The sequence below is a fragment of the Salmo salar genome, chromosome 13, assembly GCF_965601325.2.
Source record: "Salmo salar chromosome 13, fSalSal1, whole genome shotgun sequence".
NCBI classification, from domain to species: domain Eukaryota; kingdom Metazoa; phylum Chordata; class Actinopteri; order Salmoniformes; family Salmonidae; genus Salmo; species Salmo salar.
The window spans coordinates 25,066,192-25,083,574 of NC_138303.1; the positions used below are offsets into that span (position 1 = coordinate 25,066,192).

Below are 17,383 nucleotides of genomic sequence, written 5' to 3' on the forward strand. Positions count from 1 at the left end.
TTCCTCAGTGTTCTGTGCATTTGTAATTATGCCCTCATGCACTGGATACACTGATTTACTTCTTCCTGCTGCTTTGTCTCAAGTATTGCACTGTAATGGAATTGATGTCAACTCGGCCATAGAATAGACAATTTATGTCAAGCTAAGAGTCATTATGGAGAGCGCCATTTCCATTCTGTCATGCATGCTCTATTCCATGCCTATGGGTTTTCATCCCATTAACCTGAGTGCATGCTAAAACAGTGCTCAGTACACTAACAGGAAATTGTTTTATTTTGGGATGTAAAGAGAAACAAGTTGGGCAGACTTGCCATTACTCTTACTCCAAGAACTACGGCTCGGCTCTTGCAGTTCACGCTCTCCTCATAAATATTGTAGCATTTACCAACCTTTCACCATGTTGTCTGTCTACCTCCTTGACCCAGTTTGGCTGTCTGACTTGAACACATTCATCCACTCTCCCCAGAGAGGGTTGAAAAACCTCCTGGAGTTGAATCATTTAGGATTGGCAGTGACCTCAGGGCTTTATCTGAAAGACATCTAACAAATGTGGAGGCAGAATGCAATAAATGTGCTTCATGAAATATAATTTGACTCTACAAAATATACCACTTCTCCATTCACTGACCTGTGCTTTACCTGTTGTCCTGTCCAGGCTGTGGACCCTGCCTCTGTTGCCTTGGTGACCCTGGGCTCCTCTAAGCTCATGCTGTTTGAGGGCGGCCCCAAGCCATGGATTCTAGAGCCCTCCAAGTTCTTCCTGAACCTGAAGGCTGAGGATGACAACGGGGTTAGGCTGGCTCTGACCGGGTCCACCTCCCGTAGCTACCTCCGACACTGGTTCAGAGCCACCTGTAGAGCCATAGGAGAACAGGTGAGGGAATGGGCTTTTCCTATGGGCTTTTCCTTGTTCGGTACCTACTTGTTCAGTACCCTGGGCTTTAAACTGACTTTTTAGCTCTTTGAGATGCACTGTAGATGAAATTGTGACACACCAGTAGTATGTGTTATGAACAGTTAATAAACGTGTTATAACCATCTTTCTAGATATTGGCAGTAACCGTGGGGAACCAGCCCAGTCTGACCAATCCCTATCCTGCGGTGGAGCCGGCGGTGGTGAAGTTTGTGTGCGCCCCTCCCTCTCGCCTCACCTTGGTGCCTGTGTACATCAGTCCCCAGCTGGACCTCACCTGCCCTCTGCTGCAACAGAACAAACAACTGGTGAGGAAAAGAGAGCAAAGCAGGCAGTGTTGACACAGCACACATACTAACACATTTGCCACAGGAGCTAGCGAGACAAAAAAAACTAAAGACCCAAGGTCATGTCAAGTTTGTCTTTCTGCCTTAATTGCTCCTGAGGGAATAAATAAAGTGTATTAAATTGAATGTCTTCCTCACTGATGGTACATTTTACACAGTGATTCTATGTTTACTGTAACATAGAAAGAGAACTACATTGTAACATTATTTGTTGCAGGTGCCTGTCTCAAACTACCACAACCCTGTGCTGGACCTGGCTGCCTTTGACCAGCAAGGCAGGAAGTTTGACAACTTCAGCTCTCTGAGTATCGTCTGGGAGTCGACCAAGGTATCCCTGGCCAGCATTGAGCCCACCATGCCTATGGAACTGGAACTACTAGAGGACAGCAACAAACAGAAGAGACTTCATGGTACGGCTTTGATCATGCTCATGATGGTATCCTTGTTTGCTTTTGTCGTTATTCTTTAATCTAATACCAGGTGAAATCAGGTAAAATACCAGGTTTTTGCAGGCTATTTCAATAGCTTTGACCAACAGAAATGTCATCTTGTCTGTTAGGTCGTCAGGTGGTCCTTGTCCACCACCAGTCTGGGATTGCTGCTATAACAGTAACAGCTCTGGGTTACCAGGCCCCCCACCTTGAGGCTGCTAAGGTTCTCAGTCCGGTAAGACAAACACAACCTATAGCAGAGAAACAACACCTTTTATCTTATGTGGTTAGACAAGCAACTCATTTGAGAGCCGTTGTGTTCATTTTTAGTCTTTTTCACTTCCTCCTGTGACTGGCTGAGATATCTACTGCAGCCCTCATCTACCACATACAACACCCGTTCTGCCAGTCACATTCTGTTAAAGGTCCCCAAAGCACACACATCCCTGGGCCGCTCCTCTTTTCAGTTCGCTGCAGCTAGCGACTGGAACGAGCTGCAACAAACACTCACACTGGACAATTTTATGTCCATCTCTTCATTGAGACTCAATCATGGACACTCTTACTGACATTTGTGGCTGCTTTTTGTGATGTATTGTTGTCTCTACCTTCTTGCCCTTTGTGCTGTTGTCTGTGCCCAATAATGTTTGTACCATGTTGTGTTGCTACCATGTTGTTGTGTTGCTGCCATGCTATGTTGTTGTCTTAGGTCTCTCTTTATGTAGGGTTGTGTTGTCTCTCTTGTCGTAATGTGTGTTTTGTCCTACATTTTTAAAACATTTTAATCCCAGCCCCCGCCGCAGACCTTTTTTGTATGCTGTCATTGTAAATATGAATTTGTTCTTAACTGACTTGCCTAGTTAAATAAAGGTTAAAATAAATAAAAGGAAGAGTGCCATTGGCTGAATAAGTCTGTCTCTGTGACCACAGAAAATAAACATTTTAATCAGTTTAGAGGTTGCGATAACTACACAAGACACGAGAGGCAAAAGTCAGATCTTCAAAGAACTGTACAAATATTATATATAATATTAATTTTGCCGTTTACACTAACACTATGATTTCACTTGACTTTCACCACAGAACTCAACTTTGTAAGAACACCGTCATGTAGGGTAATCTCATCTTGTTACTCTTTTGGCATGACATTTACACCTGTAACCATGGCGCCCGTCCTGTTTTATCTCCCTCTTCCTGGCAGTTTGACCCTCTGACCCCTGTCTCAGCCACTCTGGAGCTCCTATTGGTGGAGGACTTGACAGTCAGTCCTGAAGCTGTCACCATATACAACCACCCTAACGTGCGGGTAAGAACTGGGGCCTGTGTGAAATGTTCAGAAGAAATGGATAGAAATGTAAGTTATAGAGCTGACAGAATACAATGTGACCTATCCCATCCGTCACTGTCAAAAGTGATATCTTCTCCATGTATCCCATTTCTATGGTCCTCCACTCTTCCCTCACTGGCCACTACTATCTTAATCCTGTCTGACCTTTGACCCGTCTCACGCTCTGTAATCCTCTTACTGAGGTCACTACCTGCCATGTAAACCCCTCATTCAGTCTCCCTCCGTATCGCTGACGGCTCACAGATACCATCTAGCTGATAGCGCTGGATTATGATGCCTTGAAATATTACACACAGGGGCCCTTCATCACAAGGTTTTATCAGCATGGATTATCTCACTATTATTACTTGTGGCTTATGATGTGAAAAGCATGTGAACCACAATGTATTGATGTTACACTTCATGGGCTACAGTACATTTCATCTGATATTGTGATGGGCCTTGGGCTTCTTCTTTGTCATCTTGTCCATTGTGGTATCACGCTTTCATCTATGGCTTCTCCTGCGGTGTCCTCCAGGCTGACCTGGCCCTGTGGGAGGGATCTGGGTATTTCTTTGTCAACACCAGTGTTGGCGGGATAGCATACGTGGTGCACAAAGAGGCCCAGGGATCTGCTGAGGTGAGGAGAAACATGGAACACTCAGAATGACAATACTCTGTTTGAATGTACTTCTATAGGATTAGCATACCATGGTTACATATTTGTCTGATGTGATGTTGTATAACTGCCTTCCTAGGTCTTATACCTCTTTTGGTCCCTTAACATCTTACTTTCTAATGCTATTGTAAATGACGTGATACTTTGAATGAATGTAGCATTGATGAAAGCACCAGGACATCCTTGTGCCTTTGTTTTAACACATAGACAAGTTCAGTGAAAACATGTCATAAAACCTTTAATAACTGTGGTCTCTCCAGGTGCTTCCAGTCCAGCCGGGGACAGTGCAGGTGATGGTTCATGACCTCTGCCTGGCCCTCCCTGCCCCTGCTACGGCTACGGTCCACATCTCAGACATCCTTGAGGTTTATGTCCGAGTGGTTGACAAGGTCAGTGGCCAGCCTCAATACTTTATCCTGCAGGGCAGACACCCAGCTTGACTGTAATCCCTGTTATCTCTCACACATTCCTCTGGTCTGACTAGCCCTTATAAATAAATGGCGTCATGCTGAAATTCCAAAGGTTGTGTATCACTGGTTTGCTATGGAACAGGACAGCCTTGTTTTCTGTGAAGTGTGTATTCAGGAAATGGAAATAGAATTAAGATGCTATGAATGTTGGTTGATCCTTTAATGCCAATTAAACTCATTTGAGTGTAGCTGCTTATATACTTTGTTTTATGTAACTTACTAATTAAATTAGATCCCCAAATAGTGCTTTTCCTAGTAACACAACATTGACTTGTTTTTTGCAGGTGGAGATTGGTCAATCTGTGAGAGCCCATGTCAGGGTTCTGGATGACAACAATAAGCCCTTCCTGGCCAAATATTTCCACTTTATGAATTTGAAACTCACTGTAACTTCTGCCATCGTCTCTCTGCAGTAAGTTACCGTTACATGATTGAATCATATAAGTATAAAGTTATATATCCTCTCTGTGCAACTGGTCATGGAAAAACAGATTTAGAATGACTCCTGCACTCACTTCGGCACGTATATTATGCCTGCATTTCAGTTTCAGTTCACCATTCATGTTGTGTTTACCCCAGAGCATTGTCAGATCTCTCAGAGAAGGACACTGCTATCTTCCTGGTCAAAGGGTTAGCTATTGGACAGACCAGTGTTTCTGCTATGCTAGTAGACAGAACTGGAAGGAAGATTGTATCTGCTCCTCAGAAAATAGAGGTAGGAGGGTTTCATAAGAACATAACTCAACATTGTTGTCCAATCATGTTGTATGATGTCGTTGACAGTCATTTGTTTCGGTATTTCTAGGTCTTTCCACCATTCAAACTGATCCCCAGGAAAATGACTCTGATAATCGGAGCAATGACCCAGGTAAATTGGATTCTACAGTTATATGGACTATTGTGAGAACCCTGGCCTTTGCAAAACCCTTATGTCTGGATAATTTCCAGTTGTGAAGATGATTTGAATCTCCATACAGTGGGGGGAAAAAGTATTTGATCCCCTGCTGATTTTGTACGTTTGCCCACTTACAAAGAAATGATCAGTCTATAATTTTAATGGCAGGTTTATATGAACAGTGAGAGACAGAATAACAACAAAAATATTGAGAAAAATGCATGTCAAAAATGTTATAAATTGATTTGCATTATAATGAGGGAAATAGGTATTTGACCCCCTCTCAATCAGAAAGATTTCTGGCTCGCAGGTGTGTTTTATACAGGTAACGAGCTGAGATTAGGAGCACACTCTTAAAGGGAGTGCTCCTAACCGCAGCTTGTTACCTGTAAAAAAGACACCCGTCCACAGAAGCAATCAATCAATCAGATTCCAAACTCTCCACCATGGCCAAGACCAAAGAGCTCTCCAAGGATGTCAGGGACAAGATTGTAGACCTACACAAGGCTGGAATGGGCTACAAGACCATCGCCAAGCAGCTTGGTGAGAAGGTGACAACATTGGGTGTGATTATTCGCAAATGGAAGAAACACAAAAGAACTGTCAATATCCCTCGGCCTGGGGCTCCATGCAAGATCTCACCTCGTGGAGTTGCAATGATCATGAGAACAGTGAGGAATCAGCCCAGAACTACACGGGAGGATCTTGTCAATGATCTCAAGGCAGCTGGGACCATAGTCACCAAGAAAACAATTGGTAACACGCTACGCCATGAAGGACTGAAATCCTGCAGCGCCCGCAAGGTCCCCCTGCTCAAGAATACATATACATGCCCGTCTGAAGTTTGCCAATGAACATCTGAATGATTCAGAGGACAACTGGGTCAAAGTGTTGTGGTCAGATGAGACCAAAATGGAGCTCTTTGGCTTCAACTCAACTTGCCGTGTTTGGAGGAGGAGGAATGCTGCCTATGACCCCAAGAACACCATCTCCACCGTCAAACATGGAGGTGGAAACATGCTTTGGGGGTGTTTTTCTGCTAAGGGGACAGGACAACTTCACCGCATCATTTGACGGGGCCATGTACTGTCAAATCTTGGGTGAGAACCTCCTTCCCTCAGCCAGGGCATTGAAAATGGGTCGTGGATGGGTATTCCAGCATGACGATGACCCAAAACACACGACCAAGGCAACAAAGGAGTGGCTCAAGAAGAAGCACATTAAGGTCCTGGAGTGGCCTAGCCTAGCCAGTCTCCAGACCTTAATCCCATAGAAAATCTGTGGAGGGAGCTGAAGGTTCGAGTTGCCAAACGTCAGCCTCAACCTTAATGACTTGGAGAAGATCTGCAAAGTAGAGTGGGACAAAATCCCTCCTGAGATGTGTGCAAACCTGGTGGCCAACTACAAGAAAGGTCTGACCTCTGTGATTGCCAACAAGGGTTTTGCCACCAAGTACTAAGTCATGTTTTGCAAGGGGTCAAATACTTATTTCCCTCATTAAAATGCAAATCCTTTTATAACATTTTTGACATGCGTTTTTCTGGATTTTTTGTTGTTATTCTGTCTCTCACTGTTCAAATAAACCTACCATTAAAATTATAGACTGATCATTTCTTTGTAAGTGGGCAAACGTACAAAATCAGCAGGGGATCAAATACTTTTTTCCCCCCACTGTATGCTTTCGAATAGGTCTTTCCAGCTTACCTGTTGGAACAAATGCTAATTTGTCTTCTTGTCATTTGTGAAGCTCTCCAAATGCCAGTTAATTGCTGAACATTAAGTAATTGTAAATATACACTGAGTATACAAAACATTAGGAACTGCTCTTTCCATTAGACTGACCAGGTGAATCCAGGTGAAAGCTATGATCCCTTATTGATTCCCTGGTTAAATCCACAGTGTAGATGAAGGGGAGGAGACAGGTTAAAGAAGGATTTTTAAGCCTTCAGACAATTGAGTCATGGATTGTGGATAGGTGTCATTCAGGGTGAATGGGCAAGACAAAATATTTAAATGCCTTTGAACAGGGTATGGTGGTAGATGCTAGGTTTGTGTCAAGAACTGCAACGCTGCTGGGTTTTTCATGTTCAACAGTTTCCCGTGTGTATCAAGAATGGCCAACCACCCAAAGGACATCCAGCCAACTTGACACAACTGTGGGAAGCATTGGAGTCAACATGGGCCAGCATCCCTGTGGAACCCTTTCAACACCTTGTAGCGTCCATGCCTGACGAATTGAGGCAAAACTCAATATTAGGAAGGTGTTCCTAATGTTTGGTATACTCAAACCCTGTGAGTGACATGTTGATTTAATCTCCAATTCTCCAGTGTTGATTATTCTAACAGACCATGGAGGATTTGATTGACTTGAGCAATTTAAAGACCTCACATTGACTAGAGTTAATGAACACGCTGTCGGTATTCTCAAGGCCAGTCATGTGAAACGGATAGTCTGCATATTTATGGCACACACACACCACCCCTTACCTCATCTCTCCATGTTGTAGATCACATCCGAGGGTGGCCCACAGCCCCAGTCCAACATCCTCTTCTCCATGGCCAATGAGGAGATAGCGTCTGTTAACGGCATAGGTCACGTCAGGGGCGTCGCCATTGGCAACGTCACCGTGACAGGACTGGTTCAAGCTGTCGATGCCGAGACTGGGAAACTTGTTGTTGTCTCTCAGGTAAAATACCTGTACATCATCAGCTGAAATACAATGTGTGTTTAATCCTGTTTTTCACCAATTGAAAGCGATGTAATTCTATGCTGGTGTTTTCTATGAACAGGATCAAGTAGAGGTTGAAGTTGTGCAGTTGAGGGCCATTCGCATCCAAGCCCCTATCACCAGAATGAAGACTGGGACACAGGTAACGCATGATAAATTAACAGTAATCTCAAATTGTCTCTGACAGTGTCCACAGGACATTCTTCAATCCAAGAAAGATGCATGAGATTGTGAATATTAAGACTGGTGACCTGCTCTGAGTTGACTCATCCTATCCCTTCACCTAGATGCCTGTATATGTCATAGGGCTCAGCAGCAGTCAGACCCCCTTCTCATTTGGGAACGCCCTGCCTGGCCTCACCTTCCATTGGACCACCACCAAGAGAGACATCCTGGAACTCCAATCACGACATGCCGAGGTGGGAACCACTTTTTCATCTAGAGTTTTTCTCCTTGATGAGTGGCAAAGGGCCGCTGAAGATACATTTGGGTCCACAAGCACCATCGTTTTCAACTGAATCCACAAGAAGCCATAAATGGTGTAATGGGAAATTATTACAATTATACTGGTATGATTACAGTTATAGATGAGTCAGATAAGACGTCTTTGTTTTGAGCTCCTCTCATTCTTCTGTATCAGAGTGACTGACTGAATTAGGACAAAATGTCGCTCCACCTTCACTAGAGAAACAACATCTGATATTTCTAACACTATTTCTGCTTTCATTCACTGATAAAACATCCGTCTCTGTTCAGGCCTCCGTCCAGCTCCAACCGGAGCATAACTTTGCGATGAGTGTGACAGGGAAGACTAAAGGAAGGACCGGCCTCAAGGTGGTCCTAAAGGTCACTGACACCAAGGCTGGACAACTGGAGGGAAATCTACTGGAGCTTATTGATGAACTCCAGATGCAGGTACTATACTTATGCAGATACCTATAATATACCAGAGGAAGTTGGATACCAAGTCCGGCATACTGCTGGTTCTTTTCTCCGTGGTACTTATTTGACGGATTTGGCCAGAGATCCCAATCTCCTGTTAGCCTAGGTCAGGGGAAGAATTCAAGTCAGCAGTACTGCTAGCTAAGAGGTCCGGATTTAGGGTTCAGCCCAGGACACAGCATTGTGATGGATCACTCTGTGTGGCTGGATCACACCGTTTCAGAAATATATGACACGGCTCATGTATTTCTGGTTTGGTTTATAGTGCTTGTTTATGGACCTCCGCTTGTCCTTGCGTTCCCTTCCACCTAAAAACAAACTGAAAGTGAACCAACATTGCAAGAGAAAACAACATGCTGAGAAGTCTGAATCATTGAAGCTCTGAATATGGTCCTTGAGTCTCTCTGTGGTAGTTAACTTTGTAAAGTAATAAGAAGGACAGATGAGTCGTGCATCTGCTTCAAACTGCATTATACTATGTTGTGTCACGAAAACCCATACATCAAAGGATGGGTAAAAACCTCTGTTTATTACTCTCAACTCTTCCCTTTGATCAAGGTTTATGACAAGCTGCACATGCTTAACCCAGCCATGGAGGCTAAGGACATACTGATGGCTCCCAACTCTGGGCTCAAACTCCAGACCAGCAGGTAATGTTAGAGGGGCCGACCAACACCCCTTTGTCTTAACCTAAGACACTTTGAACACACAATTTTCCACTGAACACTACACATGAACTCTTAGGTTCCATCTCAAATGACACCATATCCTTTATAGTGCTCTACTCTTGACTATTAAAACAACCGTTTGAGTCGTCTCCAGAAGATACAAGTCTACTAACTCTGGTGTCTTCTCCCATGGTGTGTGTAAACAGGGACGGTGTAGGTTCTCTGTCCTATCGGGTGCTGGATTGTCCCAACCAGGCTACCATTGTCCAAGTGGATGAGAAGGGCCTCCTGTCCTCTGGCTCTCTCACTGGCTCCTCCTCCCTGCTGGTGACCTCACAGGAGACCTTCGGTGTCAATCAAACACTGGTCCTCGCAGTGAAGGTGAGACCCAGTGGCTCCTTACTTCAATTCTATGAATCTTTGTTGTCCCTACGGCAAATAAACACAGTGCAAGGAATGAGAAATAACACAGTACACTATAATCCATGAATAGATCAATGGAAAGGGGATACCTAGTCAGTTCTACAACTGAATGCATTCAACTCACATTCGTACATGTAAAGTTGTCTTTCACAATTTCTGGATTAAGTTGGCTTTATTTAGTTTAAAGAACTTCAAGTTCTATCCATATCATCCTAAATTTACCGTATCTCATAAACTCAGCAAAAAAAGAAACGTCCCTTTTTCAGGAACATGTCTTCAAAAATAATTTGTAAAAATCAAAATAACTTCACAGATCTTCATTGTAAAGGGTTTAAACACTGTTTCCCAGGCTTGTTCAATGAACCATGAAAAATGAATGAACATGCACCTGTGGAACGGTCGTTAAGACACTAACAGCTTACAGACGGTAGGGAATTAAGGTCAAAGTTATGAAAACTTAGGACACTAAAGAGGCCTTTCTACTAACTCTGAAAAACACCAAAAGAAAGATGCCCAGGGTCCCTGCTCATCTGCGTGAACGTGCTTTAGGCATGCAGCAAGGAGGCATGAGGACTGCAGATGTGGCCGGGATAATAAATTGCAATGTCTGTACTGTGAGACGCCTAAGACAGCGCTACAGGGAGACAGGCCGGACAGCTGATCGTCCTCGCAGTGGCAGGCCACGTGTAACACCTGCACAGGATCGGAACATCCAAACATCACACCTGCGGGACAGGTACAGGATGGCAACTACCAAATTTACACCAGGAATGCACCATCCTTCCATTAGTGCTCAGACTGTCCACAATAGGCTGAGAGTGGCTGGACTGAGGGCTTGTAGGCCTGTTGTAAGGTCCTCACCTGACATCACCGGCAACAACGTCGCCTATGGGCACAAACCCACCGTCGCTGGACCAGACAGGACTGGCAAAAAGTGCTCTTCACTGACGAGTCACGGTTTTGTCTCACCAGGGGGTGATGGTCGGATTCGCCTTTATCGTCGAAGGAATGGGCGTTACACCGAGGCCTGTACTCTGGAGAGGGATCGATTTGGAGGTAGAGGGTCTGTCATGGTCTGGGGCGGTGTGTCACAGCATCATCTGACTGAGCTTGTTGTCATTGCATGCAATCTCAATACTGTGCATTACAGGGAAGACATCCTCCTCCCTCGTGTGGTACCCTTCCTGCAGGCTCTACTTGACATGACTCTCCAGCATGACAATGCCACCAGCCATACTGCAAGTTCTGTGCGTGATTTCCTGCAAGACCGGAATGTCAGTGTTCTGCCATGGCCAGCGAAGAGCCCGGATCTCAATCCCATTGAGCACATCTGGGACCTGTTGGATCGGAGGGTGAGGGCTAGGGCCATTCCCCCCAGAAATGTCCAGGAACTTGCAGGTGCCTTGGTGGAAGAGTGGGGTAACATCTCACAGCAAGAACGGGCAAATCTGGTGCAGTCCATGAGGAGATGCACGGCAGTACTTAATGCAGCTGGTGGCCACATCAGATACTGACTGTTACTTTTTTGACCCCCCCCAATAGTTCAGGGACACAAGCGTGGTCTAAGCGTATTCTCTTACATTGCTGTCTATAGCTAGGTTTCCATCCAATTGGCAACAGATTTTCATGCATACAGTTGAAGTCGGAAGTTCGCATACACCTTAGCCAAATACATTTAAACTCAGTTTCACAATTCTTGACATTTAATCCTTGTAAAAAATCCGTGTCTTAGGTCAGTTAGGATCACCACTTTATTTTAAGAATGTGAAATGTCAGAAAAATAGTGGAATGATTTATTTCAGCTTTTTATTTCTTTCATCACATTCTCAGTGGGTCAGAAGTTCACATACACTCAATTAGTATTTGGTAGCATTTCCTTTAAATTGTTTAGCTTGGATCAAAGGCTTCGGGTAGCCTTCCACAAGCTTCCCACAATAAGTTAGGTAAATTTTGGCCCATTCCTCCTGACAGAGCTGGTGTAACTGAGTCAGGTTTGTAGGCCTCCTTGCTCGCACATGCTTTTTCAGTTCTGCCCACAAGTTTTGTAGAAGGTTGAGGTCAGAGCTTGTGATGGCCACTCCAATACCTTGACTTTGTTGTCCTTAAGCCATTTTGCCACAACTTTGGAAGTATGCTTGGGGTCATTGTCCATTTGGAAGACCCATTTGCGACCAAGCTTTAACTTCCTGACTGATGTCTTTGGATGTTGCTTGAATATATCCACATAATTTTTCTTCCACATGATGCCATCTATTTTGTGAAGTGAACCAGTCCCTCCTGCAGCAAAGCACCCCCACATGATGCTGCCACCCTCGTGCTTCACAGTTGGGATGGTGTTCTTTGGCTTGCAAACATCCCCCTTTTTCCTCCAAACGTAACGATGGTCATTATGGCGAAACAGTTCTAATTTTGTTTCATCAGACCAGAGGAAATTTCTCCAAAAAGTATTTCCTATGTCGGCATTTGCAAACCATAGTCTTGCTTTTTTATGGAGGTTTTGGAGCAGTGGCTTCTTCCTTGCTGAGCGGCCTTTTAGGTTATGTTGATATAGGACTCGTTTTACTGTGGATATAGAAATGTTTGTACCTGTTTCCTTCAGCATCTTCACAAAGTCCTTTGCTGTTGTTCTGGGATTGATTTGCACTTTTCGCACCAAAGTACGTTCATCTCTAGGAGACAGAACGTGTCTCCTTCCTGAGCGGTTTGACGGCTGCGTGGTCCCATGGTGTTTATACCTGTGTACTATTGTTTGTACATGTTACGCACGCCTCTTGGAGGGAACGCAACACCCTGCTACACTCAACTCCCCGTGGAGTGGAAGAGGTATGTGATTGTAGGTGCGGGTAAGGATGACAGAGGCAGGGAATATTAGTTTACTGGGAATTTATTTCCTTAACACGGTAATGTGGGGAAAAGGGGCTGGACGGAACCAAAGAAAGTTAGTCCTCTCTCCTACCTACCTAACCTTAACACCACCTGGCGCACAAACCAAACTACAGGGGGTGGTCCGCCCAAGTCTTACTTAGTATGTAGTCTGTCTATGCACACTATGGGTATATGTATGCCCGCAGGCCTCTTGCCTAAGCACTCACAAGGTGCCTTACCCTTCCCCTGGGAACAAAAACAGAATAATTACTAACATAAAGTGAACAATTTCAATAATCAAAAACACAGTCCTTGACAAACATACCTTAGCAGGACTAGCTACAAAATACTTTACAAAACCTGTCTCTGAGCAACAACCAACACAGGACATCAAAGAAGCTTTCTCTCCTAACAATGGAACACTGGCTTTTGTCCAGCTGGAGAAGGAGTTTGTAATTGCAGACAGCTGTATCTGACGAAAGAGTGGGGTCAGCTCCAATCGTTGATGGGGCCGACCAATCAGCTGCTTGGGGGATCCAGGAAGCCATCCTGAAAATATATACATACAGACCCACAACACAGAAACTGTGGAACGTAACAGTACAGATGAACATGGTACCTTCAGCCGTTTGGAAATTTCTCCCAAGGATGAACCAGACTTATGGAGGTGTACAATTTTTTTCTGAGGTCTTAGCTGATTTCTTATGATTTTCCCATGATGTCAAGCAAAGAGGCACTGAGTTTGAAGGTAGGCCTTGAAATACATCCACAGGTACACCTCCAATTGACTCAAATTATGTCAATTAGCCTATCAGAAGCTTCTAAAGCCATGACATCATTTTCTGGAATTTTCCAAGCTGTTTAAAGAGTCAACATAGTGTATGTAAACTTCTGACCCACTGGAATTGTGATACAGTGAATTATAAGAAATAATCTGTCTGTAAACAATAGTTGGAAAAATGACTTGTGTCATGCACAAAGTAGATGTCCTAACCGACTTGCCAAAACTATAGATTGTTAACAAGAAATTTGTGGAGTGGTTTAAAGATGAGTTTTAATGACTCCAACATAAGTGTATGTAAACTTCCGACTTAAACTGTACAAAAATGTGCATATGGTTTTTATGCAGATTTTCCCATGAGAGATGTTTCCATCAAATTGACTGGTTCAAATTGCATTTTATTGGTCACATACACATGGTTAGCAGATGTTATTGCGAGTGTCGCAATATGTTGCAGATAAAAGGCTAAGTATGATGACTTAGTGTACAGAAAAATACCTTTTGCGGTTAAATTCCCATGTACCAAATAAAACAAGTTAAAATATTGCGTTATATAGCGAGTGTGCGCTCTAGCCAACAGCGCTATCTAGAGAGCACGTATAGCCTACATAAGATTATTAGTATGGACAAACTTCAGCCAGCACCGATTATCACGTCCCCAGAATAAGACCATCGATATTTATTGGAAAGGAGCATCAAGCTCATCACCATGTACTTTCACCACCCTGTGAAGTTTATAACTTATTTCATCTGTAGCCTAATGAACTGCATGGTTTCCTGAGTCGTAGTGAGAGGACTACACTACATGCCATTGTGTGAATCCAAGTTTACTTCGATACAGTGGCGGTTCTAGACCATTTCAACTGGGGGGGCAACCTGGGGCCAGTTACATTAGACATGGTTGTCATATCGTTTTGCATGTGGTACGATACTGTTGTGTTCCGCCTAAAGCCGTCCGTCTAGAAAATGTGTGGGTTAAATTAGTGTTCCGTGTTGCCACTGTCTAATAACGGATGTAAAAAAAGAACGATAGCAAAATGTGTTATGTAAAAATAATTTCATACTCTACATTTAGGGGGGCCACAAGGGGGTCCAAAATGGTTACAGGGGCACTGACCCCCCCCCCCCCCCCCCCAGAACCGCTAGTGCTTCGATATAATGGTTATTCTGTCAATATTTGCCCATAAAAGCTTTTCCACCGACATTTCTCGCAAATGTCATTTTACCAAATAAAAAATATCCCACCGTTTCTAGCTTATTTTGTTTTCTCGACATTTGGAAAGTTTGCCGAAAGAGTTTTTGTTTCCATCAGGCCTGTAATAAAAAAAAATATATATCCAACATGTACTTTACTGGCATAAAGGTTTGCTCCTTTCTGGGGTTTTCCAGGTGGTTCCAGTGTCGTACCTGCGTTTCAGCACCAGTCCAATTCTACACAGAGACCGCCTCTCTGCTATTCCTCTGGGCATGGTCCTTACTTTCACTGTTCACCTCCATGCTAACACCGGAGAGGTCCTTCACAGTCACAACTCCCTGCTCACGTTCACCACCAACAGGCAAGTTCACACTTCTTAGTTCTGGTTAATTATGGTTGCTTTATGTGCATTTCCCTAAAGGTATTCATTTTCAGGTTACAAAGGACCCTACAATAATACTATTTTGTGCAGATTTGAAAGTCAAATGAATTGACCACTTAATAAAGTTAACTTGTACTTGAGATATGAAGGTACAGGATTCAGAATGTGTACTAATTGGGGAAGAAAATGCAAACAGGAAGGGGAAAAGCAGCAAGGCAGACAATTAAGATGGGATGGTAGGGTTCAAGGGCTGTTACCTGTGTTGACCAAGGCTGTGGAGCCATCATTTTGTCATCATGAGCTGGAAAAGTAGTGCCAAAGCTGCTCTCGGAGGGATCTGTTGGCGCAAACTCTTCCATCTTTCCTCAAACTAATGTCTCTCCATTGCCTTTACCAGTGGAACAGAACATTTTAATTTAACACTTAAATCTCTTAGAATGCATTTATTCAATCAGTTCTTGTAGCCCCTCAGCAAAGTAAACATTGTAAATAGTGACTCCCTGCCTAGTATTGATTTTCACAATTACATTTTAATGCTCTGTATGGGGTGTACTTTTTTATGATATTGACCCGTACCGGACATTGAGATATGTAGAAGTGGAAACACTGGGATTCATCTGTGTTTTGCTGTTTGAGTACAACACAAAGTATGTCTGTGTGATTGTGACTGCACGTTGCACAGCCACAGTCTGTTTATCCGAATGCTGCAGCAGTACAACTACAGTAAACGAGTGCACCATGGCACCCACAAGAGTCTAAGCCGGGGGAGGGGGGAGATGCTACTGAACTATATGGCATTGTTTTAAAGTCATACCAAGGATCATTTTGCTATTAGATTTGGAATTTTAAGACACCTTGAAGTATCAAAAAAGATATACAAAAGTTATTTGATGACATCATTTTGGGCCTTGCTGCTATTAGCCAATACAAACGCATTGAATAACAGATAGTCTCCCCCCCCCCCCAAATAAAATAAAATTCAAAGAAAGGTTGTTCTGAAGTGTCTGTCCTATATCTGAGAGGCAGAAGACAGATCAGGAAACATATATTATTTTTCTCCATGTATTTAACCCCTTATTTTTGGCACTAAACAGTCTCCATATATTCAGACGAGTCTTGTGAGGCCTGTTGATGTCCTAGAGCAAAACAACTGACGTGTTTGTGAGAATCTCATCTTTCCACAGAGGGGTTATTTTAGTGTGTAGTCCAAACTGTTTGGACACTACAGACAGAAGTTGGCAGATTGGCTGCACCGACTTCAGACGAGTCCCAAGACGCTTCGAGGTCTTAGCATCTTTCCATAGATGGGTCATAATAATTTGTAGGCCAAACAGTTGGGACGCTACAGACGATTTTGTGAGAAGACTGATTTTTGGGACGTCTCATGGTCTGACAAGCACCGCTCTAGCTCTGTCACCTTTCACCACAGATGCAGAAGTGTTACATAGGCGGATGCATTCAATGCAGATATCTCTAGCTTAAACTGACAGATTTTTATGGGGTTGTTTTTATTGTGCTAATTAGATTTCTGTGGCGGCTTGGACATCGACCATAGTTTTTAAAAGCCAACACCTCTCTCCCAAAGTTCACAACATGAATTTAGCTGGCTGATACTTAGTAAGATGGTGCCGGCAGACATGACAGCTCTGCTTCTAGCTCCTAAGCAACTTTGCAGTATTGTTTTTTTTGCGTGTTATTTATTACATTATTAGCCCAGTACGCTTTTTGTGTTATTACATAAGTAATAACTTTTGGATATCAGAGGGGCGGTAACCAGCATTAGGACCAGGAATACTACTTTCCCGAATTGAATCCTTTGTTCACACACCCCCCAGGGCAATTGAACTTATCCCAGAGGCTGCTCCACGACGCCGGCTTTGAAGAGGTTTTCGGAGTGGACTTCTAGTCTGACTCAGGAGGCGTGCACACCATCCACCGCTTCAGAGTATATTACTCGCTAATGTTCAGTCCCAGGACAAATAAAGTAGACGAGCTCAGGGCGAGGATCTCCTTCCAGAGAGACATCAGGGACAGTAACATACTCTGTTTCACAGAATCATGGCTCTCTCCAGATATACTATCCCCATCCATACAGCCAGCTGGGTTCTCAGTACATTGCATACAAGAATGAAGGGCGGTGGTGTATGTTTCATGATTAAGTACTCATGGTGTGATTATGATATCTTATAGAAACTCAAGTCATTTTGTTCACCTGACCTAGAATACCTCGCAATCAATTGCCCGACTGTATTACCTCCCAAGAGAATTCTCTTTGGTTATAGTCACAGCCATGGATATTCCCCCTCAAGCCGATACCACTATGGCCGTCAAACAAC

At 43.7% G+C, this 17,383-nt stretch overlaps 1 protein-coding gene across 2 annotated transcripts in view; it reads left to right on the forward strand.

Moving 5' to 3' along the window:
* The window catches only part of LOC106566759 (nuclear pore membrane glycoprotein 210), a 48,314-nt gene that overhangs the window by 19,155 nt on the left and 11,776 nt on the right, over positions 1-17,383 (forward strand). For both annotated transcript variants that reach the window (XM_014135123.3, XM_014135124.3), the window contains exons 16-32: positions 656-874; positions 1,048-1,221; positions 1,478-1,670; positions 1,820-1,926; positions 2,893-2,997; positions 3,557-3,658; positions 3,958-4,086; positions 4,452-4,579; positions 4,747-4,882; positions 4,973-5,035; positions 7,570-7,749; positions 7,853-7,933; positions 8,079-8,210; positions 8,548-8,706; positions 9,292-9,383; positions 9,608-9,782; positions 14,860-15,026. In XM_014135123.3, the coding sequence (XP_013990598.3) occupies positions 656-874; positions 1,048-1,221; positions 1,478-1,670; positions 1,820-1,926; positions 2,893-2,997; positions 3,557-3,658; positions 3,958-4,086; positions 4,452-4,579; positions 4,747-4,882; positions 4,973-5,035; positions 7,570-7,749; positions 7,853-7,933; positions 8,079-8,210; positions 8,548-8,706; positions 9,292-9,383; positions 9,608-9,782; positions 14,860-15,026 (2,342 nt within the window). The remainder of the gene's footprint in view (positions 1-655; positions 875-1,047; positions 1,222-1,477; positions 1,671-1,819; positions 1,927-2,892; positions 2,998-3,556; positions 3,659-3,957; positions 4,087-4,451; positions 4,580-4,746; positions 4,883-4,972; positions 5,036-7,569; positions 7,750-7,852; positions 7,934-8,078; positions 8,211-8,547; positions 8,707-9,291; positions 9,384-9,607; positions 9,783-14,859; positions 15,027-17,383) is intronic.